The 21642-nt window shown below is 46.9% G+C and overlaps 1 protein-coding gene across 21 annotated transcripts in view; it reads left to right on the forward strand.

Moving 5' to 3' along the window:
- The window catches only part of TACC2 (transforming acidic coiled-coil containing protein 2), a 234999-nt gene that overhangs the window by 33434 nt on the left and 179923 nt on the right, over nucleotides 1-21642 (forward strand). For 19 of the 21 annotated variants that reach the window (XM_015460758.3, XM_015460765.3, XM_015460769.3 and 16 more), the window contains one exon: nucleotides 11910-12022. In XM_015460758.3, the coding sequence (XP_015316244.1) occupies nucleotides 11910-12022 (113 nt within the window). The remainder of the gene's footprint in view (nucleotides 1-11909; nucleotides 12023-21642) is intronic. The other 2 variants (XM_015460760.3, XM_059882088.1) reach the window with 1 other exon arrangement.

Raw genomic sequence — 21642 nt, forward strand, 5'->3', positions numbered from 1 at the left:
GAGAGTTTTCAGAGGAGGAATGACTTGAACTGATTAGATACATATTTTTTTAATTTCTAAAAATTTATTTGGCTGCACTGAGGGGTCTTAGTTGTGGCATGCAAACTCTTACTTGCAGCATGTAGGATCTAGTTCCCTGACCAGGGATTGAACTCAGGCCCCCTGCCTTGGACCACCAGGGAAATTCCTGATTGGAGATTTTAAATAGAAAGTTGTGGTTGCTATGTTGGGCATGGTCTTTAGGGGGCAGAAGGCAGGAGTAGAGAAGGGGCATTGATTAAGAGGTTATCTAGAGGTCAAAAAGATAGATGATTATGGCCTGGAATGAGGTATCAGGGAAGAGGGTTCCTGGAAGGGGATGTATTTTGAAGGCAGAGAGAAATGCTTAATGAGGGATCGAACCTAGAGGGTGGGGGAAAGAGCAGAACCGAGAAGGAGCCTAAGGTGTTGGGCCTGAGCCTTTGGGTAGAGGGGAATGTCATTTCCTCAGATGGGGAGGATGGGAGGAGAGGAAGTTTTAGGGAGAAGGGAGAAAATCAAAGGTTCTGGTCTGGCATAAAACCTGAATGCCTCTTGGGAGCTACAGTGAAGAGATCTGGTGGGCATTTGGGTACATAAGAGATGGGGCCTGAGATGTATATTTCAGTCATCAGCACAGGTATTTAAATCCATCCGACTGGACCTCTGTCCATGGGATTCTCCAGGCAAGAATAATGGAGTGGGTTTCCATTTCCTCCTCCAGGGAATCTTCCTAACCCAGGGTGAAACCCGAGTCTCCTGTGTCTCTTGCATTGCAGGTGGATTCTGTACCCGTTGAGTCACCGGGGAACGCCACTGGGAGAGAGTGAAGGACTTGATTAATTGGAGATGCTCCAACATTTAGACATAAGCCCAGGGGGAAGTGGGAGAACCAGGGTGGGCGTGATTTTTGAAGGAGTTGAAGCTGGTTCAACACAAAGGAGAACGAGGGACCTAAGGGATCATGAGTGTCGAGGAGCAGACAGGGTATAGTGGCGTCGGACGCTGCTGACAAACAAGGAGCAGACACCTGTCCATTGAGCTGACGATGTGTCGGCCATGTGAGGAAAGCCTCACATTGCCCTGCAGGTCCTTGACAAGCACAGGTCCAGTGAGGACAGGGATGCAGGTTGCAGGCGGGAGATCTGATGCGGGGGTTGGAGATAAGGAAGTGGAAAGAGGTGTGTAGGTCATCCAACAGGTTTTCCTAGGAAAAGGGGCAGAATATTGGGACAGTAGCTAGTGGAGAAAGTTGCCTGGAAGGTTTAATTAAAGACTGAAGATACTGGATGCCCGTGTGCCAGTGGGCTTGTGGAAGAGACAGGGATCGGTGGAGGATGGATGAGAAAGGTCAACAGAAAGAAGGCTGACCTTGAATGTTTGAGAGGGATGGGGCTGGAGCAGAAGTGGGCTTAGAGGAGAGACATTTCCACCAGTGTGGACTAGGGGAGAGAGGACAAAAGCAGATACAGCTGGGATGGCTGATAAGGATGCAGAGAAAGGGGTGCATGTAGTGTGGGGCAGGGGGTGGAGATGAGGTCAGAGGAGGCACGAGGTATACCAAGCGTGGAAGCTGGGGGGATAACAGGTACCTGGGGAGCCTGGGCCTTCATGTAGTCACTGAGGGAAGCCAGGTACGAGCCGCCGTAGGACCTCTCTTCATAGTCTCTTGGCAGAAGGCCAGCAAATTAGCTTAGTGATTTTTTGCTACTGGCATTTTTTGGAAGCAACTGATGTGTCAAATTAATTATTCACCGTTTTACCTTAAGAAGTCAAGTTTAATAACATTACAATTGTCCTACATCTAGAATCTGCCAAAGAGCACAGTTATTTCTTCCTTCACCAGCACAAACACTCTTCAAACTCTGAAATTTAGTCGTGTGGCCTTGGTTTCTTGTCTGTATTCCCAAGGGAAGAGAAGTCATTGGTGGGGAAATTCACACACGCAGACTGGACCAACTCCATCCATTTATTGAAGGTTCCTTAGTGACTGAGACCTTTTGACCTTGGAGGAGACTCAGCCCCTCCTGGATGCCTGTTCCTGCATGCTGAGTCCTACTTGTTACTCCCACTCCTTCCCTCCTGCTGACTGATTCACTGATACCTCCTGGCAGGCAGACTGCTCTCAGGAAGCCCAGAGCAACCACAGCTACTAAAATGCACAGCTGTGACTCATAGGCCTTTCCTTGCTGGTGACTCATCTTCCTGTGGGCATTAGACGTGTTGGCTGGGAATGAGAAGAAAGCCGTATGTCTAACCAAGGCTGTGAAGGGGGACTGGCTCCGGGGCAGGAAGGTACAGTGCAGTGGGAGATCACTAGAGAGTCTTAACACTGAGCCAAGGGCAGCTGAGTGGCCTGAGCCTGAGCTGCTGACCAACACACCAGTTAGTCTCAGGGTCCTAACTGGCGTGTCCTCTTTGGAACAGAGGTGGAGGTAGTATGGTAATGAGGGTAGCTTCCATACAACAGCCCTTCCTGGGGTTTCATGCATCAGGACTCTCACAGAAGGATTTATGGTGAGAAAAGGGCCACGTCAGCCCACAGCCCCAGCACCTGAAAGCGGACGTGACGGTGATTCAGTGTTCTTTCCTGAGTGTCTGGTTCTGGGGAGCCCTGCAGAGACACCTAAGCTCTGAGCACATGGATTGCAGAGCAGAAGGGCAACACTCATCCCACCCTGCTTTACCACTTTTGAACTTCCTCTTGGCCTTGGGGCTGTCATGGGACCTGTTTATGGCTCTGAAAGCATGGGAAGGAAAAGAAAGACAGTCAATCCTATTATTTTTTTTATTAATATTATGGCTTGACTTAAAAAATATGATCATTAATAATGCTCTTTTAAAGCAGCTCCATTGTTTGGATGTTTCTGTAGTTTGAAAAACAGGATTTTCCACTATAGAAACTGTGGTCAGTGCTGTGAAGCAAGAGGGTGGGAGCAAGGACAGCTGAGCTGGCCCTGGGCATCCCGGAAGACTCTAGGGTGCTGGAGGATGAGCAGGAAAAAAGCGGCGTATGGAGGCTTGAGGGCAAGTCACCGCGCAGGCCTCCCCAGCCCAGCCCTCACTGGGGCAGGTCTTTCTGGTTCTGGCTCAGGGCCCATGAGGCAGCTGGGTCTGAGGTTCATTCCTGAAAGCGACCTCAGCACGGTGGCTTCAGATTCTCTGACATCTACGGAGCAGAGGACCAGGACAAGAGAATCTGTGCTATGCGAGGCACCCCAGGGCATGCTTCCACGGGCTGAGGTCAGCTGTGGCCCAGGCACTGTGTGGTGATTATTTTGCTTCTAGGTAAATGGCCACTAAGTATCTGCACAGGCGTCCCTGGTGGCTCAGATAGTAAAGAATCTGCTTGCCAGGGCAGGAGATGAGGGTTTGATCTCTGGTTCGGAAAGATCCCTTGGAGAGGAAATAGCAACCCACTCCAGTATTCTTGCCTGGGAAATCCCATGACAGAGGAGCCTGGTGGGCTACTGTCCTTGTTGTTACAAAGAATCAGGCATGACTTAGTGAATGAGCACGCACACAGGCACACAAGTATGTGCATATGTTGTTTAAATCTACAAATGCCTGGGATCCCAAGTTCAGCTTGGAGGGTGTCTCTTTATTTCCAGAGGAACCCAGGGTACTCAGCATTATGATGGCATTGGCAGAACAGCATCTTCTAATAGTCTACTGACAGTAAGTGGGCACCTGGGATGATTTAAGTGTGCTTAATGAGAAATAAATTGAACAAAGACAATTAAACAGCATGAATGCAATGCTGGTAACAGTGGAGAGAGTTTGTTTAGTATGACGTCTGATGGCCCAGCCCAGAGGGTTGGTGCTAATTTTTGCTGCAGTAATTATTAAAGTTTGTGAACTGCATGGCTCCACATTTGGCCGGATGCCGCTTCTGAAGGATAGGACTTACTGTTTTAACTCCAAGCTGAGAAAGGCACTGGGGCTCCTAGTTAATGAGTTCTGAATCCGTTTCTTCTTTATAATTATAACTAACATATATGAGTGTCTACTATGATCTAGCCTTGTACCTGGTGCTTCACACATATTATTTTATTTAACCTTCGAAACAACCCTGTAAATATGATCCCTCTTTTCCAGATATGATACTAGAGGCAGAGAAGACTTACGGCTAAATATACACTATAGTTGGGCTTTGAACCGCTGGACCTGGCTTCCGCACCCTTGTTCTTTTTTTCTTTTATTTTTATTGGAGTATAGTTGCTTTCTTGAACCCTTATTCCTTTTAAAATTTATTTATTTTTAATTGGGGGCTTCCCTGTGGCTCAGCTGGTAAAGAATCCACCTGCAATGTGGGAGACCTGGGTTCGATCCCTGGGTTGGGAATATCCCCTGGAGAAGGTAATCGGAGGATAATTGCTTTTCAATATTGCATTGGTTTCTGCCATATACCATCATGAATCAGCCACAGGTATACATATGTCCCCTCCCTCTTGAACCTCTCTCCCACCTCCCACCCCATCTCGCCCCTCTGCATTATCACAGAGCACCAGATTTGAGCTCCCTGTGTCATGCAGCAAATTCCCACTGGCTATCTATTTGACATATAGTGATGTATATGTCTCAGTGCTGTTCTCTCAATTCATCCCATCCTCTGCTTCCTGCACTGTGTCCACATCTGTTCCCTGTGTCTGTATTTCTTTGCTGCCCTGCATATCGGTTCATCGGTACCCTCTTTCTAGACTCCATATACATGAGTTAATATACAGTAGTTGGTTTTCTCTTTCTAACTTACTTCACTCTGTATAATAGGCTCTAGGTTCATCCACCTCTTCAGAACTGACTCAAATGCATTCCTTTTTATGGCTGAATAATATTCCATTGTATATATGTACCACAACTTCTTTATTCATTCATCTGTCAATGGCCATCTAGGCTGCTTCCATGTCCTAGCTAGTATAAACAGTGCTGCGATGAACATGGGTTGCGTGTGTCTTTTTCAGTCATGGTTTCCTCAGGGTATATGTCCAGTAGTAGGATTACTGGGTCATCAGTTCAGTTCAGTTGCTAAGTTGTGTCTGACTCTTTGTGACCCCATGGACTGCAGCATGCCGGGCTTCCCTGTCCATCACCAACTCCTGGAGCTTACTCAAACTCATGTCCATTGAGTTGGTGATGCAATGCAACCATTTCATCCTCTGTTGTCCCCTTCTCCTCCTGCCTTCAATCTATCCCCAAATCAGGGTCTTTTCCAATGAGTCAGTTCTTCAAATCAGGTGGCCAGAGTATTGGAGTTTCAGCTTCAGCATTAGTCCTTCCAATGAATATTCAGGGTTGATTTCCTTTAGGATTGACTGGTTGGATCTCCTTGCAGTCCAAGAGTCTTCTCCAACAACACAGTTCAAAAGCATCAATTCTTGGGTGCTCATCCTTCTATATGGTCCAACTCTCACATCCATACACAACTACCGGAAAAACTGTAGCTTTGATTATACAGATCTTAGTCGGCAAAGATGTCTCTGCTTTTTAATATGTCATCTAGGTTTGTCATAGCTTTCTTTCCAAGGAGCAAGTGTCTTTTAATTTCATGGCTGCAGTCACCATCTGCAGTGATTTTGGAGCCCAAGAAAATAAAGTCTGTCATTGTTTCCCCATCTGTTTGCCATGAAGTGATGGGACCGAATGCCATGATCTTATTTTTTGAATGCTGGGTCATGTGGTAGTTTTATTCCTAGTTTTTAAAGGAATCTCCACTGTTCTCCACAGTGGCTGTATCAATTTACATTTCCACCAACAGTTCCACCCTTATTCTTGAATCAAGCGTCATGCTACTTTAGCATGAAAATGAATAGATGTATTAAAGAAATTCCGAGGAGCAAAAAATAAGATTTATATCTGTATTTCAAGTGCAATCATGTAAAAAAAATCACAGGACATTACAGTCCATCTGACAACCCCAATTCTGAATAAAGGGACTCTGCTCCATTTGCACAGTTTTGTTTTTGTTTTTTTTTGCCATATTGACAAAGTTCTCTCATCACTCACTTGGGGCAGGCAGGTCGGGGATTGGGGTGAAATGATTTGAGTTTTCTGACCTTATGTATCTCTCTTTAAATCACATTGATACTAAAATATTAAGCACAGACAAGACATTAATACATTAACATTGAGCAGTTTTTTGAAGTCCCAGAGGTTTTCCTCTCCTCTCAGACTCCAGATGTCAGAACTTGTGAACTCTGGCATCTTTGAGGTTCCTGGGTTCTTTGGGGGGTAATTCTTACCACTTTTGATGCCAAAAATTTTGAGGAAGGGAAGACAGATATTATTCATTGAATGTTATCTCTCGTTCATTCACTAAACTGTAAGTTCCATGAGGGTAGGAACCATGACTCTTTTATTCTAATTAAATGTTTTATTTGGAAATATTTTCAGATTTACAGAAAAATTGCAAAGAGAATAGAGAGAATTCCCTTACTCTTTCCCTAAACTTCCCCTAAAGTTAGTATCTTACACCATATCTTTTAAAATATATATATATTTTTATAATACATCTATCTTTTAAAAATATATTTATTTTTGGCTGCACTGGGTATTCGTTGTTGCACACAGATTTTTCTCTAGTTGTGGCAAGCAGAGGGTCCTCTCTGTCTGTACTTGTGGTGCTAGGGCTTCTCTCTGCGGTGGCTTCTCTTGCGAAGCCCAGGCTCCAGGGCACGTGGGCTTCCGTAGTGGTGACCCGTGGGCTTTGTTGCCCTGCAGCCTGTGGAATCTTCCAGGACCAGGGATCGAACCTGTATCCCCACATTGACAGGCAGCTTCTTAACCACTGGACCACCAGGGAGGTCCACGCCTTATCTTTTAAAATCTTCTGTATCAACCTGAAGTCTAGACTCAGCCCTTCCTGAACATGGGATGGAATCACCCAAACCCCCACGCAAACTCGATTCTCTTATTTTCTCCACCTTCTCAGGGTAGAGTTGGGGTTCAAACCCAGCTCTCTCTGACTCCAAAGCTCGTTCATTTATCCTACCATGTCTCACCATGTTTCATGAGAAAGCGTTCCATTTGGGGAAGCCTAAAATTCCACCTGGGGGCCTCCCCGTTCTTGGCCTGACAGAGAGAGAGGTGAAGAATGGTTGGGATGATCTAGCAGAACCGGTCTAAGCCTCTGCCCTCGCTTGACAGGGAGGATGGGCGGCCCACTGGCCCTCGCACAGAACATGTGTTCCCCCTCCATATTTGGCAGCCTGGCAGTTGTTTCTGAAATCCGATTCCTAATGCCATGGGGATGACCTTTGGTCTACTTCCCAGCATTCACCTGCAGTCACACTGCTCCCCAGAAGCTCATTCCAAGAGGGGCCGACTTGGCAAGACACCCTGGTCATGATCTAACCGTGTTAATTAAACCTTTTTATTGGCATGACCAGTAAGCCGTGGTCCAGAGAGGTGGAGCATATTTGAGAGGTAAGGTCAGGAGAATTTTTCTTTTTTAGTAGGGAAGCACTTTAGCTTTGGATAAAGTGTATTTTTTAGGACTGGAAAGTTGTGACTGTTTGAAGATGGACTGCTTTTAAATAAACCCAGAGCTCTGGAGTATTCCTGAGCCAAAGAAAGGCTGTTTGTTTACTCAAGCAATGGCAGCAAAGGAAAGATTTGAAGAAGCAACTTGACAAGGCTGTTTGTCATGTGGAGCATTGCCAGTTTTTTTTTTTTTTTTTTCCCAGCCTGTAGTTTGGAAGTGTAAGGGGTAACTTTAGAAACGTATCCTGTTTTGTAGTGACGCCTGTTGACACAGCAGACCCCTAGGAATCCTGTAAGCAACAGGGCTTAGTCCTGTTGCTAGGATGGGGAGCCTGGATGGGGAGCGGTGGGGGTGGGGAGGAGGAGGGACGGGGTAGGGAAGAGCTCAGAGGCATTGCGGGCAATGAGGCAGAGGTGAGAGCTCCACAGACCGAGTTTGCGCCCCTCGATTTGCAGAGGTGGCTAGCAGACTAAACAAGAATGATCTATTTTTCATACATTCAACAAGTATTTCTGGAATGCCTCTCCGTGCCAGGGGACCATTCTGGGCATTGACTCCAGGCCTCTGTACCACAGTGTTCATAGATGTCCGGTTGGTTTAGTTCCTTGGAGCATGGCAGGAAGATGATGGGAGTCATAGGCAACTATTTCCACTGCCTGGTGAGGCGGTATAAGGCAGGGCGGCAAGGGCGACAAACCATCTGAGTCCAAGTCCTGGCTTCACCGCTTCCAGACCGTGTTATTTGGGGCAAGTGGCTTAACCTCTCTGTGCTAGGTGATCTTAGTGGTAAAATAGGGTTGTTGTAAGAACTGGATGAGTTCAAATATGTTACACACTTAAAAAAAAATAGTACAGGCTACCCCAGTTGTCCGCCTTCTGAATGTGGAGCATTTCTAGGAAAGCTTTTGGAAGCTGATATGGCTTAAAGCGAAGAAGTGATTACCTTAGGACATCTTTTGCTGATAGATGCGCAAAATAAACTGGATAAAGCCCAGGTGCTCACAGAGTGCTCACAGGTGCTCACATCTCACAGTTCAGAGATGCGGCGACGTGATGCTGGGATGTTGAGTGTGGCTTCCACGGAAGGCGCGTGGCATGTGGACTTCAGTAGGTGGAGCACGTGGACCCAGTAGTTGTGGTTTCGGGAAAACATGTACAGGCCTTTTGTAAAAGAGAAGTGATGTAAAGCAAGCTTGAAAAATCAGTGGAGCCCTGTATGTGGCACATAGAAAGTGTTCATGATAATGTCTGCTATGGTTATTATACCAAAAAATATGCGATGCAGGCATTGGGTGTTATTACTGTGGAAAGAGTATTGGACTTCAAGGCAGGAGCCCTGGCAAAAGTTCCTCAACCTTCTGCTTCTGAGAAGTGGAAAACAGCATTTTACCTGCCTGCTTAGCACACAGGGATTTTTGTAAGAATCAGAGAATGTGAAATAACTTTGCCAGTGCAGTGTGCTGTCCCCATAGATGGTACAACTGCCTTTATTTTGACTCCATCCAGGTCTGTTTTCGCTGGAGAGAACTGCTGTTCTTTTTACAGATTCGCTTTCTATTAGGAGGACAGGTGCGGCTGAAAAGTGATAAAGGTCTACCCTCTTTTATTCTCTGAAGACAAATCTGAGGCCTTGTCATATTTCCTTTGCCAGAGGAAATTCAGCACGTGGTCCCCTCCCCACCTTTGGTGAGAGCAGAGCTCTGCCTCCTGATTTTTCTGTTATTTGCATCTGTCTGAGCTGTTAGATACATCAGTGTCTTTCCAGAATTACTTTAAATTACCCTTGATCATGGAATAAAAAGCAGGAGATTTATCTGTTCAATTATTTGCAGATAATGTGGTGATTGAAAGGGAAACCTGGCTGCAGAAGGTATTTGGAGCTGAGACCTGTATGACAGTTAGACAAGCAGGAATTGGGTTAGAGTTTTAAAAATTCAGGACCCTGATATGAAAATGTCATTCACTCTGTATTATGATTCTGGAGTCATCATAGTAAAAATTGTAAAGCAGGCACCCAAAGGTAGTAAGATGGAATAAAGAGCCTTCATCAGAAGAGTCAGGGACACTTTGGAGTTGGAATTTATTGTGACTGGAAGTTTGTATTGTGTTGATACTGCTCTAGAGAGTGATTTCTGTCCAGGACTCACAGATCAGAAGACTGAGGTCCACAGGACAGAGCAGGGATGGGTCAGCCAGCATGGAGGTCAAGCCAGCCTGGGGTCCACAGTTCCCCTCTTAGGTGAGGAATCGACCCCAGCTCCCCACCTCCACTGAGATGCCTCTCCCTGGCTTTGGGATCAGAGAGGATCGGGTTCACCAGATTCCCCTGCTGTGTGATCTTGGCCAGATACATAACCTCTTAAAACCCCTGTTTTAAGATAGCGACATGAGTGTTGATAATACAGCTCAAAATACTTCAAATTTTTGTCTGGAGTGGCTTCATGTAGAAATTTGAGTAATGGGATGATAAATCAAAAATAAGCCCATAAGAAGATTTACTGTTAATTTTTTATTTTTAGTTGAAGTATGGTTGTTTTACAGTGTGGTGTTGGTTTCTGTTGTACCGCAGCATGAGTCAGCTCTATGGGTATATTTGTTGTTCAGTCGCCCAGTCGTGTCCGACTCTTTGCGACCCCTCTTGAGCCTCCTTCCCACCCCCGCCTCACTCCTTGGGGTCATCCCAGAGCACCGAGCTGAGCTCCCTGTGCCAAGCAGCACCTTCCACTAGCTATCTAGAGATAGTATATGTATGTCAGATTTACCATACATGAGATTTACCATTAAATTTTTAAAATAACAACAACAAAATCCCCAGAGACACACATAGCATCTTCCTCGTAAGGCTGAGGTGAAGACTGGAAGCCAAGCTGCTGGCCCAGTGCCTGGCACTTAGTCAATGCTCAGTACACAGGTGCTGTTATTATTATTGTGTTCTTTCCCTTCATTCTGTCTCAGCAAGAGTGAATGAAGATTTTTCGAACTGTAGTATTCCTATTTAGCACTGGAAAGTTTGAGCTCTCGAGAGCTGAAGCATCTTTTACACTTCACCTCTGGACACAATGGGGTGAATACAAGCAGCCGACCACTCAGTGAAATAGACCAGATGTGGAAACATTCCGTCTTGGCTTTTCTCTACCTGCTGAGCCTGTACTCTCTCCTGCAGCCTGCCTTCCTCCACAGTGGCCAGAGACAGACTGCCAGGAACTCTTGCGTTCATATTCTAACAGAGCCAGCGGCCAGCTTACCCTTCCTCTGCTTCTCTGGGGAGTCTTGAGGAAGGACCTGCCTTAAGCTGAGTTTTGTGCATATTCGGATAGGCAGGGGTGAGGGGCTCTAGGACTGACGTTTCCCTGAGAAACTTAGGGACAGACGGACAGAAGAGCAGTTCTTTAGAAGAGGCAGATCTGGCCCCAAAGGAAAGTGTGTGTGTTGTTTCGGGGAGCGGGGGTTCAGGAACCCCGCTGCGAAGACAAAAGACAGCCACTGGGGACTTCCCTGGTGGTCTAGTGGTTAAAACTCTGTGCTTCCACTGCAGGAGACATGGGTTCAATTCCCACTGCAGGAGACATGGATTCAGTTCTCCGGGGAAGTAAGATCCCACAAGCCTCTCAGTGCAACCAAAAACCAAAATAAATACTTAAAAAGTTGTTTAAAAAAAAAGAAGACAACCACTGCTTTGAGGAATACTGCTGGGGATTCCTAGAAGTCCTTTCCCCCATTTCTGATATTTGTATCAGACTTAAATGAGCATCATTTAAATTGAGTTTTTAAAACATCTCATCTCTTTCTGTCCTATGATTTGACATTTTGACTGTGCTTTAAATGTTTGCATTTTGGTTTGAAAAATCGTGTGAACAGCAGACAAGTTTATTGTGCCATTTAAGAAATGATGACCAACTCTTAGAATGGTTGAGACCTCAGTGAGTGGCCCCAGGGTTCCTCCTCATTTTCTCCCTTCAGTATTTTTTTCTGGTTTCCAGCTGAATTCCAGCGTGCAAACCATGGGGCAGGGGCAGGAAGTGTATTTTCATTGAGGTGAGGCCACAGACAAGATGCACGGAGATCTTAGATTCAGTACCCTACTTTCTTCAGAAGCAGATGGCCCCCAAAGTGCGATGGGTGTCCCCAGTATGTTCCTTTACTGAAACAGTCAGCGACTCAGCTCAAATCGCTGGTTTGCTGTGTTTCTCCTCCATTAGGTGAGAGCAGGGCTTTGCTCACCGTGTGCCTCCAAAGCCTCGCTCAGCGCCTAGCACCGTCAATGCTCAGATGGACGGTAAAGCCAAACAACGAACAAACCAAAACACCCCTGGCTCTTCAGTGTTGTGATCAGTGACCTATTGATAAAGTCTCTGTGTTTTCAAAGACTCCTACTTGATTTCCTTTCCAATGCCTCTTTCTTGTGCTCCAGAAGACTTCTTTGGCGCGAAGTCCAGGATCTGTGCAACCACCTGGGAACAGTCAGAGAGTAGAAAGGAAGCCCGAGGAGGCACCCGAAGGCACGGACCCAGGAGACCAGCCCAGGTAGGACCAGGTCCAGAGGCGTGACCCAGCCCGAGGCCTGGCCAGCTCTTGGCCTGCTCAGCGTTTGTTTTGCTCCGTTTGCTTCGGGAATTTTATCCTAAAATCCGTGATGTAGTCGTCGGTGGTGAGATGTTCCAAGCAGTGGTTCCTAGACCTCTTTGTGATTTGCCTAGACCTGCCTGATTGGAAAATTAATATTTTCCTGCCCAGAGATGCATAATAATGATAGGCTTTCATGCCACAGCATTCCAGGTCTTTTATCCTCATTCTCAGAACTTACAATAAAAAAGATCAAGGCTGCCAAGGGCCTTAGGAGGGTGTGGCTAATTGGTGGCAAAGCTGGAGTCTGGATTCCAAGACAGAAGTCAATGTGGGCTTCCGGAGGGTGAGACAGAGGAGTCAAAGAGCAATCATCCAGTCCCAGGGAGGCTGGTGGATGCATTTCAGATATCAGCAAGGCTGCCGTGCCACAGCGGAACACGGCCAGTGCAGGCGCGGCCCACTCATCTGTGGTTTATCAATGTGGCCCGCAGTTGGGTCCTGATTTCCCCGTTGGGGCTACTGTTCAGGACCCACAGGTTTGGAATCATTCAGAAGTAGAGGGTGGGCAGACGTGAATGTTCTGTCCCCAGAACAGACACAGGTCAGGACACTGGAAGCAATGAATAATTGTCTGTGAGTTCAACATATGGTCTGGTTAGAAAAACCTTCCTTAACAAATTGAAGCCCAGCTTCTGGGACGCTGTAGTTACAGACCTTAAAGGAACAAATGAACAAAAGCTGCAAGGACCAAAAATGCAAAACTGAGTGATACACACTGTCCCCCGTCCGTCACCACCCCGCCACCCACCACCAAGTCCCTGTCACTGACTTTGGGTTTCAAAAGCTTTGCAATCCCTTTTCACTTGAAGCGTTTTAGCAGCATGTTTTGCTTTGGCTTTGAACTATGGAAGGTCCTGGGAGAAGGCAATGGCACCCCACTCCAGTACTCTTGCCTGGAAAATCCCATGGACAGAGGAGCCTGGTGGGCTGGAGTCCATGGGGTCGCTAAGAGTCGAACACGACTGAGCGACTTCACTTTCACTTTTCACTTTCCTGCATTGGAGAAGGCAATGGCAACCCACTCCAGTGTTCTTGCCTGGAGAATCCCAGGGACGGGGGAGCCTGGTGGGCTGCCATCTATGGGGTCGCACAGAGTCCGACACGACTGAAGCGACTTAGCAGCAGCAGCAGCATGGAAGGTCCTGGGTGAGTAAGAGCGGCCCCTGGTGGCCGGAATTTCCATGCCTTCTGGTGTTATTTTCTGGGTGGCTTTGGTTACCCAGTCCCCTGGATCGCAACAGAGTGGGACACGACTTAGCAACTGAAGAACTGATTATGCGGTTTGAGGAGAAGGCACTTTGAATGTCTTGCATAAACATTGGATTTCTTTAGGGAAATGATGATCATATGGGGCAGAGGTTTCTTTTTTTGCTGAGAGAGGCATGAACTTGAATGGCACCTTTGATCTCAGTTCTTTGCAAAATGGGAGCCTCCTTTACCTCCCAGAGTTCCATGGCTGTTCCGCCTTCATGAACTTTTTTTTTAAAAAATCAGGACAAAGGGTTTAATATTTGGCTCTAAATTGACTGGGTGATAGTTTAGATTGGCTTCCCGTGATCATGAATCGAATGATCTGGAATCCTACACAAGGGAAGTCACTCCTTCCAACTGGATACTCAACGTCCAGCTCTTCTGTCTCCATCTTCATGTGGTTCTGGGATTTTTTGAGAGGTTTGGGAACTACCTGGGGAGGCCTGTGTCCCAGCTGGACTGGGGAGGAATAGCAGCTCAAAGGTCTTTCATTTCTTGTTCCTCAGCTTTAGTCAATTAACTTTGCCTTGAAGACGAATTGTCTCTAATTGGCATGCAAATTGAACATAAGAGGTGCCTTCTAAGAGCAAGCTCAAAAAAAGCAACTTTCTGTTCACAATTAAAAACATGATTCCCCTCCATGAATGTGCCCACGTCTATCGCGCAGGGCTCTGCACTAACTCGGAAACTAGCAAGAAGCGGCCGGGAAACAGGATGTTTACAGGAAGAGAGTGTGAACCCAAGTTCCCCGTGCGATGCTTCAGTGAGGCATGCCACCCTTGGCATCTACAACAATGATCACCCTAGCATTTGACGTTCATTTTGCAGATGGGGCACCAAAAACTATGCCAAATGCTCTACGCATACAAGACAAAATTTTTTTTTTCTTTAAATGAATTCATTTCCAATTGAGCCCTTACTCCACTAGGCTGGTGGGAATGCCCCTGTCATCGTCCTTGGGAACTCCTCTCCTAACCTGATCTACTGAGACCGTCACCTGTCTCCTCCCACCCCATCATCACTGAGATGTCCACTGGCTCAGGCCCTGTTGTCCCTCGGGCCCTAAGACGGCTGCTTTCACGATACACCTGGCACAGGGGGATCTTTGGTGAGGCTGGGAGCCCTGGTCATTCCCTTCGGCATTCTGGGCTCATCTTATCTTGAACCTGAGGGCACAGTCAGGAAGCAGGGAGGGAGGCTGGGAGATTCCCGAGATTCCCTGCTTCCCGTGACCTTCCCCTGCTCTCTCCTCATCGTTCTTGAATGCATTTATCTTCTCCTTTTCCCTCAACGGATAGCCAGCACTTTTTCTTCGAAGGACACACTACAGATTTTTACAAAAGATAGAAAATGCCAGTGACCTCAAACTATTTCTACTTTCTACTTGGAAAACACAGAAAGGGCTGCAGTGGCCCTGCTGGGCCTGAAGGCAAGAGAATATAAGGAGGAAGGCATACATTAATATTGCCAATGATTAGTGAGAGGGGAAAAGGAATTCCCTGGTTTCCCAGTGGTTAGGACTCTGTGCTTCCCTTTCAGGGAGCATGGGTTCAATTCCTGGTCCAGAGAACTAAGGTCCTGCTTGCTGTATATATATATATATAGCCAAAGATTTGTCCTTCTGCACAAGCCGTCATCTCTACTCTCCAGAGGAGGAAACTGAGGCTTGGAGCACTATGCCATCCAAGCCCTAGTGGTAGAAAGTCCATTGTATCCCCCTGGAAGCTCTTCTATCCTCTGAATACATAAAAACGGGTTCATACATCCCCAAAGAGGTTCTATCTTCATCCAATAGGGAGTCCCCGCAGTTCAGCTGCTTTGCTTTCCAGTTGTCACAGGGTGTCGCTGTTGTAACTTAGCCCTGCATTGGCCAAACTGTGCAGCGGCTGGGCGGAGCCTCCCAGGTGCTCCGCCCTGCCTAAATCCCTGGGCTCTTGAGCATGAGGCCCATCCCCACTCCCGGCGAGCACAACCCTAGGCTGTTCCTCTTACTGCTCGTCAGTGTCCACCCTCGAGCACAGCTGCCCTGGAGACGCATCTGGACTGGTTCCAGCTCCACTATCCAGTCTCTAGGAGCCCTTCCCCTCTTTGGGTACCAAGAACCCTTGCCTTTTAAACACTCACAACATGATGGATCTTATGATACAATCTTTCCCCAGATAGTGAAGCCATTAGGTTGCACCAGAGGAAACTACAGTTTTGGCAGGTTAAGAAAGATCTTGGATAGTGGCCATTTCCTGTGCTTCACCATCATACTTGCTCATTCTCAGAGGCAGGCGCCAAGCAATATTTCAGAGATAACTGACCTTTCTCATGGAGGGTCCCTAAGAAATTCCTGGGTAAACTTCTGGCACCGCTTTGTCCCTGAAAGGAGAGTGGAAACTCAACAGCCACCAGTCTTAACTGCTCTTCTTTGGCTCTCAAATGTGAGCAGACATCAGAATCACCTTTAAGGCTGGTTAATAGCCTGGTTGCTGGGCCCATCCTCCAGAGATTCTGATTCAGTAGGTCTGGGGCTAGGCCTGAGAATGAGCATTTCTGACAAGTTCCAAGGTGCTCCTGGTCCGGGGATCGCACTTGAGAAGCACTGCATTATGCCCGAGATCTGCGTGAGCTGTCGGTCTGTGCTGCTGGGGTCCTGGGGAACTTGAACCGAAGGGATGACTGTAGAGGCCATTCCAGGTAGGGGCAGAGTTCCCAGTTGGACCTCTCAGAGGCAGAGCAGGAAGTGAGCCCAGACCTGGGGGTGGATGTTCATTAAAAACAAGGCTGGAGAAGTGATGCCAGATTGAAGAGTACTTGGAGGTCAGGGGAAGGGTTGAGATTTTATCCTGCAGGTAACAGGAAGCTGGGGAAGTGCTTTGTGGTTGGTTGGTTTGTATTTAAAGAAGGGTTTATGCATTCAAGCAAAGTGTTCCAGGAATTTAGGGCCTGATTAACGCACTGGAGTTGGGAGGCTGGAAGGGCCCTAGGGGATGCTCTTTAGTAGAAGGATGGTGGCTGGGAAACCATCCCAGGGTAGAACCTGTTACTGAACCAAACTCGGGTTTGCTTGCTGCACTTGCAGCAAAGCTGATCTATTGACACTGAGTTGTGGTGAATGGAAGTACAGTGTTTTTTTCAGGCTACCATGTAAGGAGAATGGGCATCTAATGCTCAAAAGATCTAAACTGCTTGATGGCTTTCAGAGAAGGGATTTTAAAGGCAATATTAATGGATGAGGGTTGATCAGCTCGTGAACAATTTTCTTCCTGGTTGATGGTAGGTAACAGGGTGATGCTATGACAAGCCTAGACAGTGTATTAAAAAGCAGAGTCATCACTTTGCCGACAAAGGTCCATATAGTCAAAGCTATGGTTTTTCCAGTAGTCATGTACGGATGTGAGAGTTGGGTCATAAAGAAGGCTGAGCACCGAAGAATTGATGCTTTCAAAACTGGTACTGAGGAAGACTCTTGAGAGTCCCTTGGACAGCAAGGAGATTAAACCAGTCAATCCTAAAGGAAATCAATTCTGAGTATTCACTGGAAGGACTGATGGTGAAGCTGAAGCTCCAATACTTTGGCCACCTGATGTGAAGAGCCAACTCATTGGAAAAGATCCTGATACTAGGAGAGACTGAGGGCAGGAGGAGAAGAGGGCAGCAGAGGATGAGATGGTTGGATAGCATCATTGACTCAATGGACATAAGTTTGAGCAAACTCCAGGAGATAGGAAAGGACAGGGAAGCCTGGCCTGCTGCAGTCCAGGGGGTCGCAAAGAGTGGGACATGACTGAGCAACTGGCAACAACAGCAGGGTGATGATTGTGGAATCTCAGTCACCAGCTTTCTAGTCCCAACTAGTCTGGTATCTACATGCTTTTGGTCAGCATGCACTCACCATCCTCCACCAGGAAATTTTTATTTATATCCCTTCTGGAGGAGCCAGAAGTCCTGTGACTCAATTGTTCTAATCATTAACTGCTTGAGTCTGCTCTTTGGAATTCAGGGAAGGTCGAACAAGAGGTAGGGAACAAGACAGTGGTTTGTACCCAGAAAGGCCCCACAGAGTCTTCCTTGGTTTCAAACTCACAGAACCTGGAGATGGTCTGGATGCAGGCAGAGGAGAGAGTCTAAGAAGATGCTAAGGTTCTAGACCAAGAACCTAAAAGAAGGATGCAACATTGGAAACTAGAATGTCCAAAGTGAGAACTGCTATAGGGAAACTGATCAATTTTAGACACACTGAAGAAAAGACCATCAGGCTTTCTGGGAACCCTGCTGGCCTGGTCTTTATGTAAGCTGGCCCCCGGCTGGGGAGGAGTGACATTTTAACGGGGTGATGATGGAGCGTTGTGGCCTCAAACGCTCTAATATCCTCTTGGTGGCTTCAGTTATTTGCACAAGTTATTCTCAGATAGCTTGGCTCGTTCCTGTGCTGCTGCTTCCGTGTGTGTGTGTGTGTGTGTGTGTGTGTGTGTGTGTGTGTGTGTGGTGTGACTCTAAAACTATATTTAAAAGCTTAGAGACAGATCAGGGTTGGGGTGAAAGATTGAAAGATAGTAAGTGAAATCATAAGGGACGGTGTCTTCCAGACTTCTCAGATCACAGGACTTACCGAGGTGTTTGTTAAGTATATAAATTCCTAGGCCCCATCCTAGTCCTTCCGAATCAGAATCACTAGATGTGGAGTCAAGGAATCTGTGTTTTGAATAAACACCCTGGGTGATTGTTTCCAGCCAGGACATTTGTGAATAGTGATCGACTGCCAGGGTCACCTTCTTGTGAATTAAAATACCCCGTGTCTTGACCCCCTCCCTTGAAGAGGCTGATCTAGTAGGTTTGGGGTGAGGTCCCCAAATCTGTGTTTAATAAAAAGGCCATGTGACTCTCATGATAAAGTTTGAGACACACTGACCCAGGGGTTACTCTCAGGTCAATAGCCATAGCTGACTTTTGTTTGCTCTGCTGTGAAGTTTATATATATACATAAATTTATATATATATATATGTATGGCTCAGAAATCAGGGATAATTAGCACACATTAAACTCATGCCCCCTCTTATCTTCTCCTCTGTGTTTTTCTTTCACTGAATGTCTGTCGGGAATCCACTTGGGGCCTGTTTTTCTGGAAGGTGCTGGGGACACACGCATCCTAGGAGGCTGGGGACTTCGGCTCCAGTGGATGAGAAGGTTGCAGTGAGGAAGTCAGACATAGAAGTAGGAAACCAAGGGAAGACAGGCCCTTTCAGGCAGTGTCACAGCTCTGAAAGACACCAGTGGGTGTTGTGACAGATGGTAAGGAAGAAGGGAGTGGCTGGTTTGGATTAGACTGGTGATTAAAGTGGGGATCTCAGATCAGCAGGCTCTGCATCACCTGGGAACTTGATAGAAATGCTAAGTCTTGGGCGCTTCTCCAGGCTCTGGGGTGAGCCCTCCCCAGAAGCAGTTAGGTTGTTCTGATGCACCCTAAGGTTTGAGGACCATTGGATTAGATGGTCAAGGAGGGGGATGATGTTGTAGCCACACATTCCGGGAAACAAACTCACTCAGAAGGACAAGGCAGGTAGTGGAGTGCAGTTTATGACACCGGCGGGCCCAAGGCAGAGTCTTCTCTTAGCCAAGGACCCCGACCAGCATTTGTGAAAATCTTTTCTACCCCATGTATACATATCTGAACCCACCACTCCAAATTCCTTGAGACTTACATAAACCAAGGAAAACACAATCCCAATAACCCCATCATTCACGTGCTATGTGTTCAAACAGTCAAACAATTGGCCAATAATCAATAAACCCGAGGTTACACTCTGATAGATACAGAAACATTTATGGCCTGTCTGGAGGAAGGGGTGATTAGTGTATGTTTTCTCTTAGGCAATGACTAACCTAGATACTATCTTCAAGGTTCCCCTGTCTGGAGGAGGTCTTATCCTTCTGTTCTTGTTTTCATAGGCACTAAACACAGAGTTCAGAGTTCATTGGAAAGGTGACCGAGCATGATCAGCATGAACAGGCCTAAGGTGGAGTCCAGGCCCTATGAATTCCTTCTTCAGTGATACTTGAACGAAGTTTGGAATGACGGAAGGGGGGCAGGCAAGCGAAGATCTGGGGGGAGGATCAGGCAGTGCACAGACCTGAGGCGGAAATGAATTTGTTAGAGAAACTAAAGGAGGCTCATGAAGGAGCGGGAGGTGGGCAGGGGCCAGATCAGCCAGGGTTGGGCCTTGAAGGCCAGCTATGGTAAGACATCCAGATTTAGATACTGTCAACCAATATGTGTTCAGCAGGACCGCTCTGGTTGCTGTATGGAGAATCAAGGGAGCAAGACCGCAGGCCAGGAGGTCTGAGGAGAGGCCATTGCAGGACCCTGAAAGCTGCAGGGATGCCTGGAGCCAGGACAGAGAAACCCATCCTTACTTTCATGATCTTTTCTCTGTCCTCCCATGGGAACCTCTGTAGATACATCATTCCCCCTTGCCTTCCCTTTACCCAAGAAAGTTCAATCCCATAGATACATTGTGTATGTCTGTGGACTGTTGTCTTTGCAGGGCCACAAACCAGGTGGTGCCAGTGGTAAAGAATCCGCCTGCCAATGCAGGAGACGCAGGACACTCTGGTTCAGTCCCTGGGTAGGGAAGATCCCTTGGAGGAGGAAATGGCAACCCACTCCAGTATTCTTGCTGGGAGAATCCCATGGACAGAGGAGCCTGGCAGGCTACAGTCCATAGGGTTGCAAAGAGTCGGACATGACCGAGTATCTGAGCACATAAACATGCTCAGATGTAATAGCTAAGGGTTTTTTTCTGCCTCCTGAGAGCCAGTTTTACCCTTCTGTGGGTGATATTGACCCACTGATGATGCAAGGACTAGGGTGATAACAGTGAAGATGGAGAAACATATGCAGCTTTGCATATCTTGCGTATTTTGAAGCTAAAGATGCCAGGACTTGCTGAAGGATGGGATTTAGGAGGGAGAGAAGAATCAAGAAGATTCCTGAAGTTTGGGCTTGAGCAGTTAAGTAAACGGAGACATTTGCTGAGATATGAAAAACTGGCCTGATCAGGTCTACCTGCCAGGTTCCATAGTCACAGACCCAGTGTCCAGGAGGAAACCCTGTTGCTACCAGGTACCAGTCTGACCAGACAGCGAAATGACTATCACAAACCCTGTCTCAAACTAGGGGAAACTTAGGGCGGCCCCCCACATTTGAGAGAAGAGCAGTGTTCTCCTTTGTGCTTCACAGATGGCTCATTTCCTGCTGTATACCTGTGGTCTTGTGATTGATAATAAGAAACATATATTTGGTCTTCATCCCAGCCCTGGCACTGAGCTCCTAAGACCTTTGGAATTTCCTAAGTGGTGAGAGCAATAAAGGTGTCTTTTGTTATGCTAATGAAGCAGCTTTTGGAACGCACTCAAAAGTGGGGGCTGGCTGCCAGGGGAACCAATTCTGTGATTGGAGGGTTGGGACCTTGAAAATTAAAAACTTAGAGGTTCCTCTGTAGGGGACTTATTGTGCTGACTTTTTAATTTTTATGTATTTTTAAAAATATTTGTTAATTTATTTATTTTGTCTGCATTGAACCTTAGTTGCAGTCCTGGGATTCTCTCTAGTGTGTGCCCTGTGACATAGGGGATCTTAGTTCCCCATCAGGGACTGGACTGAGTGCCGTGCATTGTAAGGCAGATTCTTAACTAGTGGACCACCAGGGAATTCCCGCGTACTGACTTGTTAAAAACTCATTTTTATTTTTTAATTTGAAGTGTGTTAGTCACTCAGTCATGCCTGATTCTTTGCAACCCTGTGGAGTGTAGCCCACCAGGCTCCTCTGTCCATGGAATTCTCCAGGCAAGAATACTGGAGTGGGTTGCTGTGCCCTTCTCCAGGGGATTTTCCCAACCCAGGGATCAAACCGGGGTCCCCTGCATTGCAGGCGGATTCTTTACCATCTCAGCCACCAGGTGAAGTATGCTTGATTTATAATGTTGTGTTAGTTTCAGTTGTACAGCGAAGTGATTCAATATATATATATGTAGGCTTCCCTGGTGGCTCAGTGGTAAAGAACCTGCCTGCCAATGCAGGAAATGGGGATTCAGAGTCCAGTCCCTGGGTTGGAAAGATCCCATGGAGGAGGAAGTGGCAACCCACTCCAGTATTCTTGCCTGGGAAATCCCATGGACAGAACAGACTGATGGGCTACATGGGGTCAGAAAGAGTCGGACATGACTTAGCGACTAAACAACACCAACTACATATTCTTTTTCAGATTCATTTTCCTTATCG

This window comes from Bos taurus, chromosome 26 (assembly GCF_002263795.3).
Source record: "Bos taurus isolate L1 Dominette 01449 registration number 42190680 breed Hereford chromosome 26, ARS-UCD2.0, whole genome shotgun sequence".
Lineage (NCBI taxonomy): Eukaryota > Metazoa > Chordata > Mammalia > Artiodactyla > Bovidae > Bos > Bos taurus.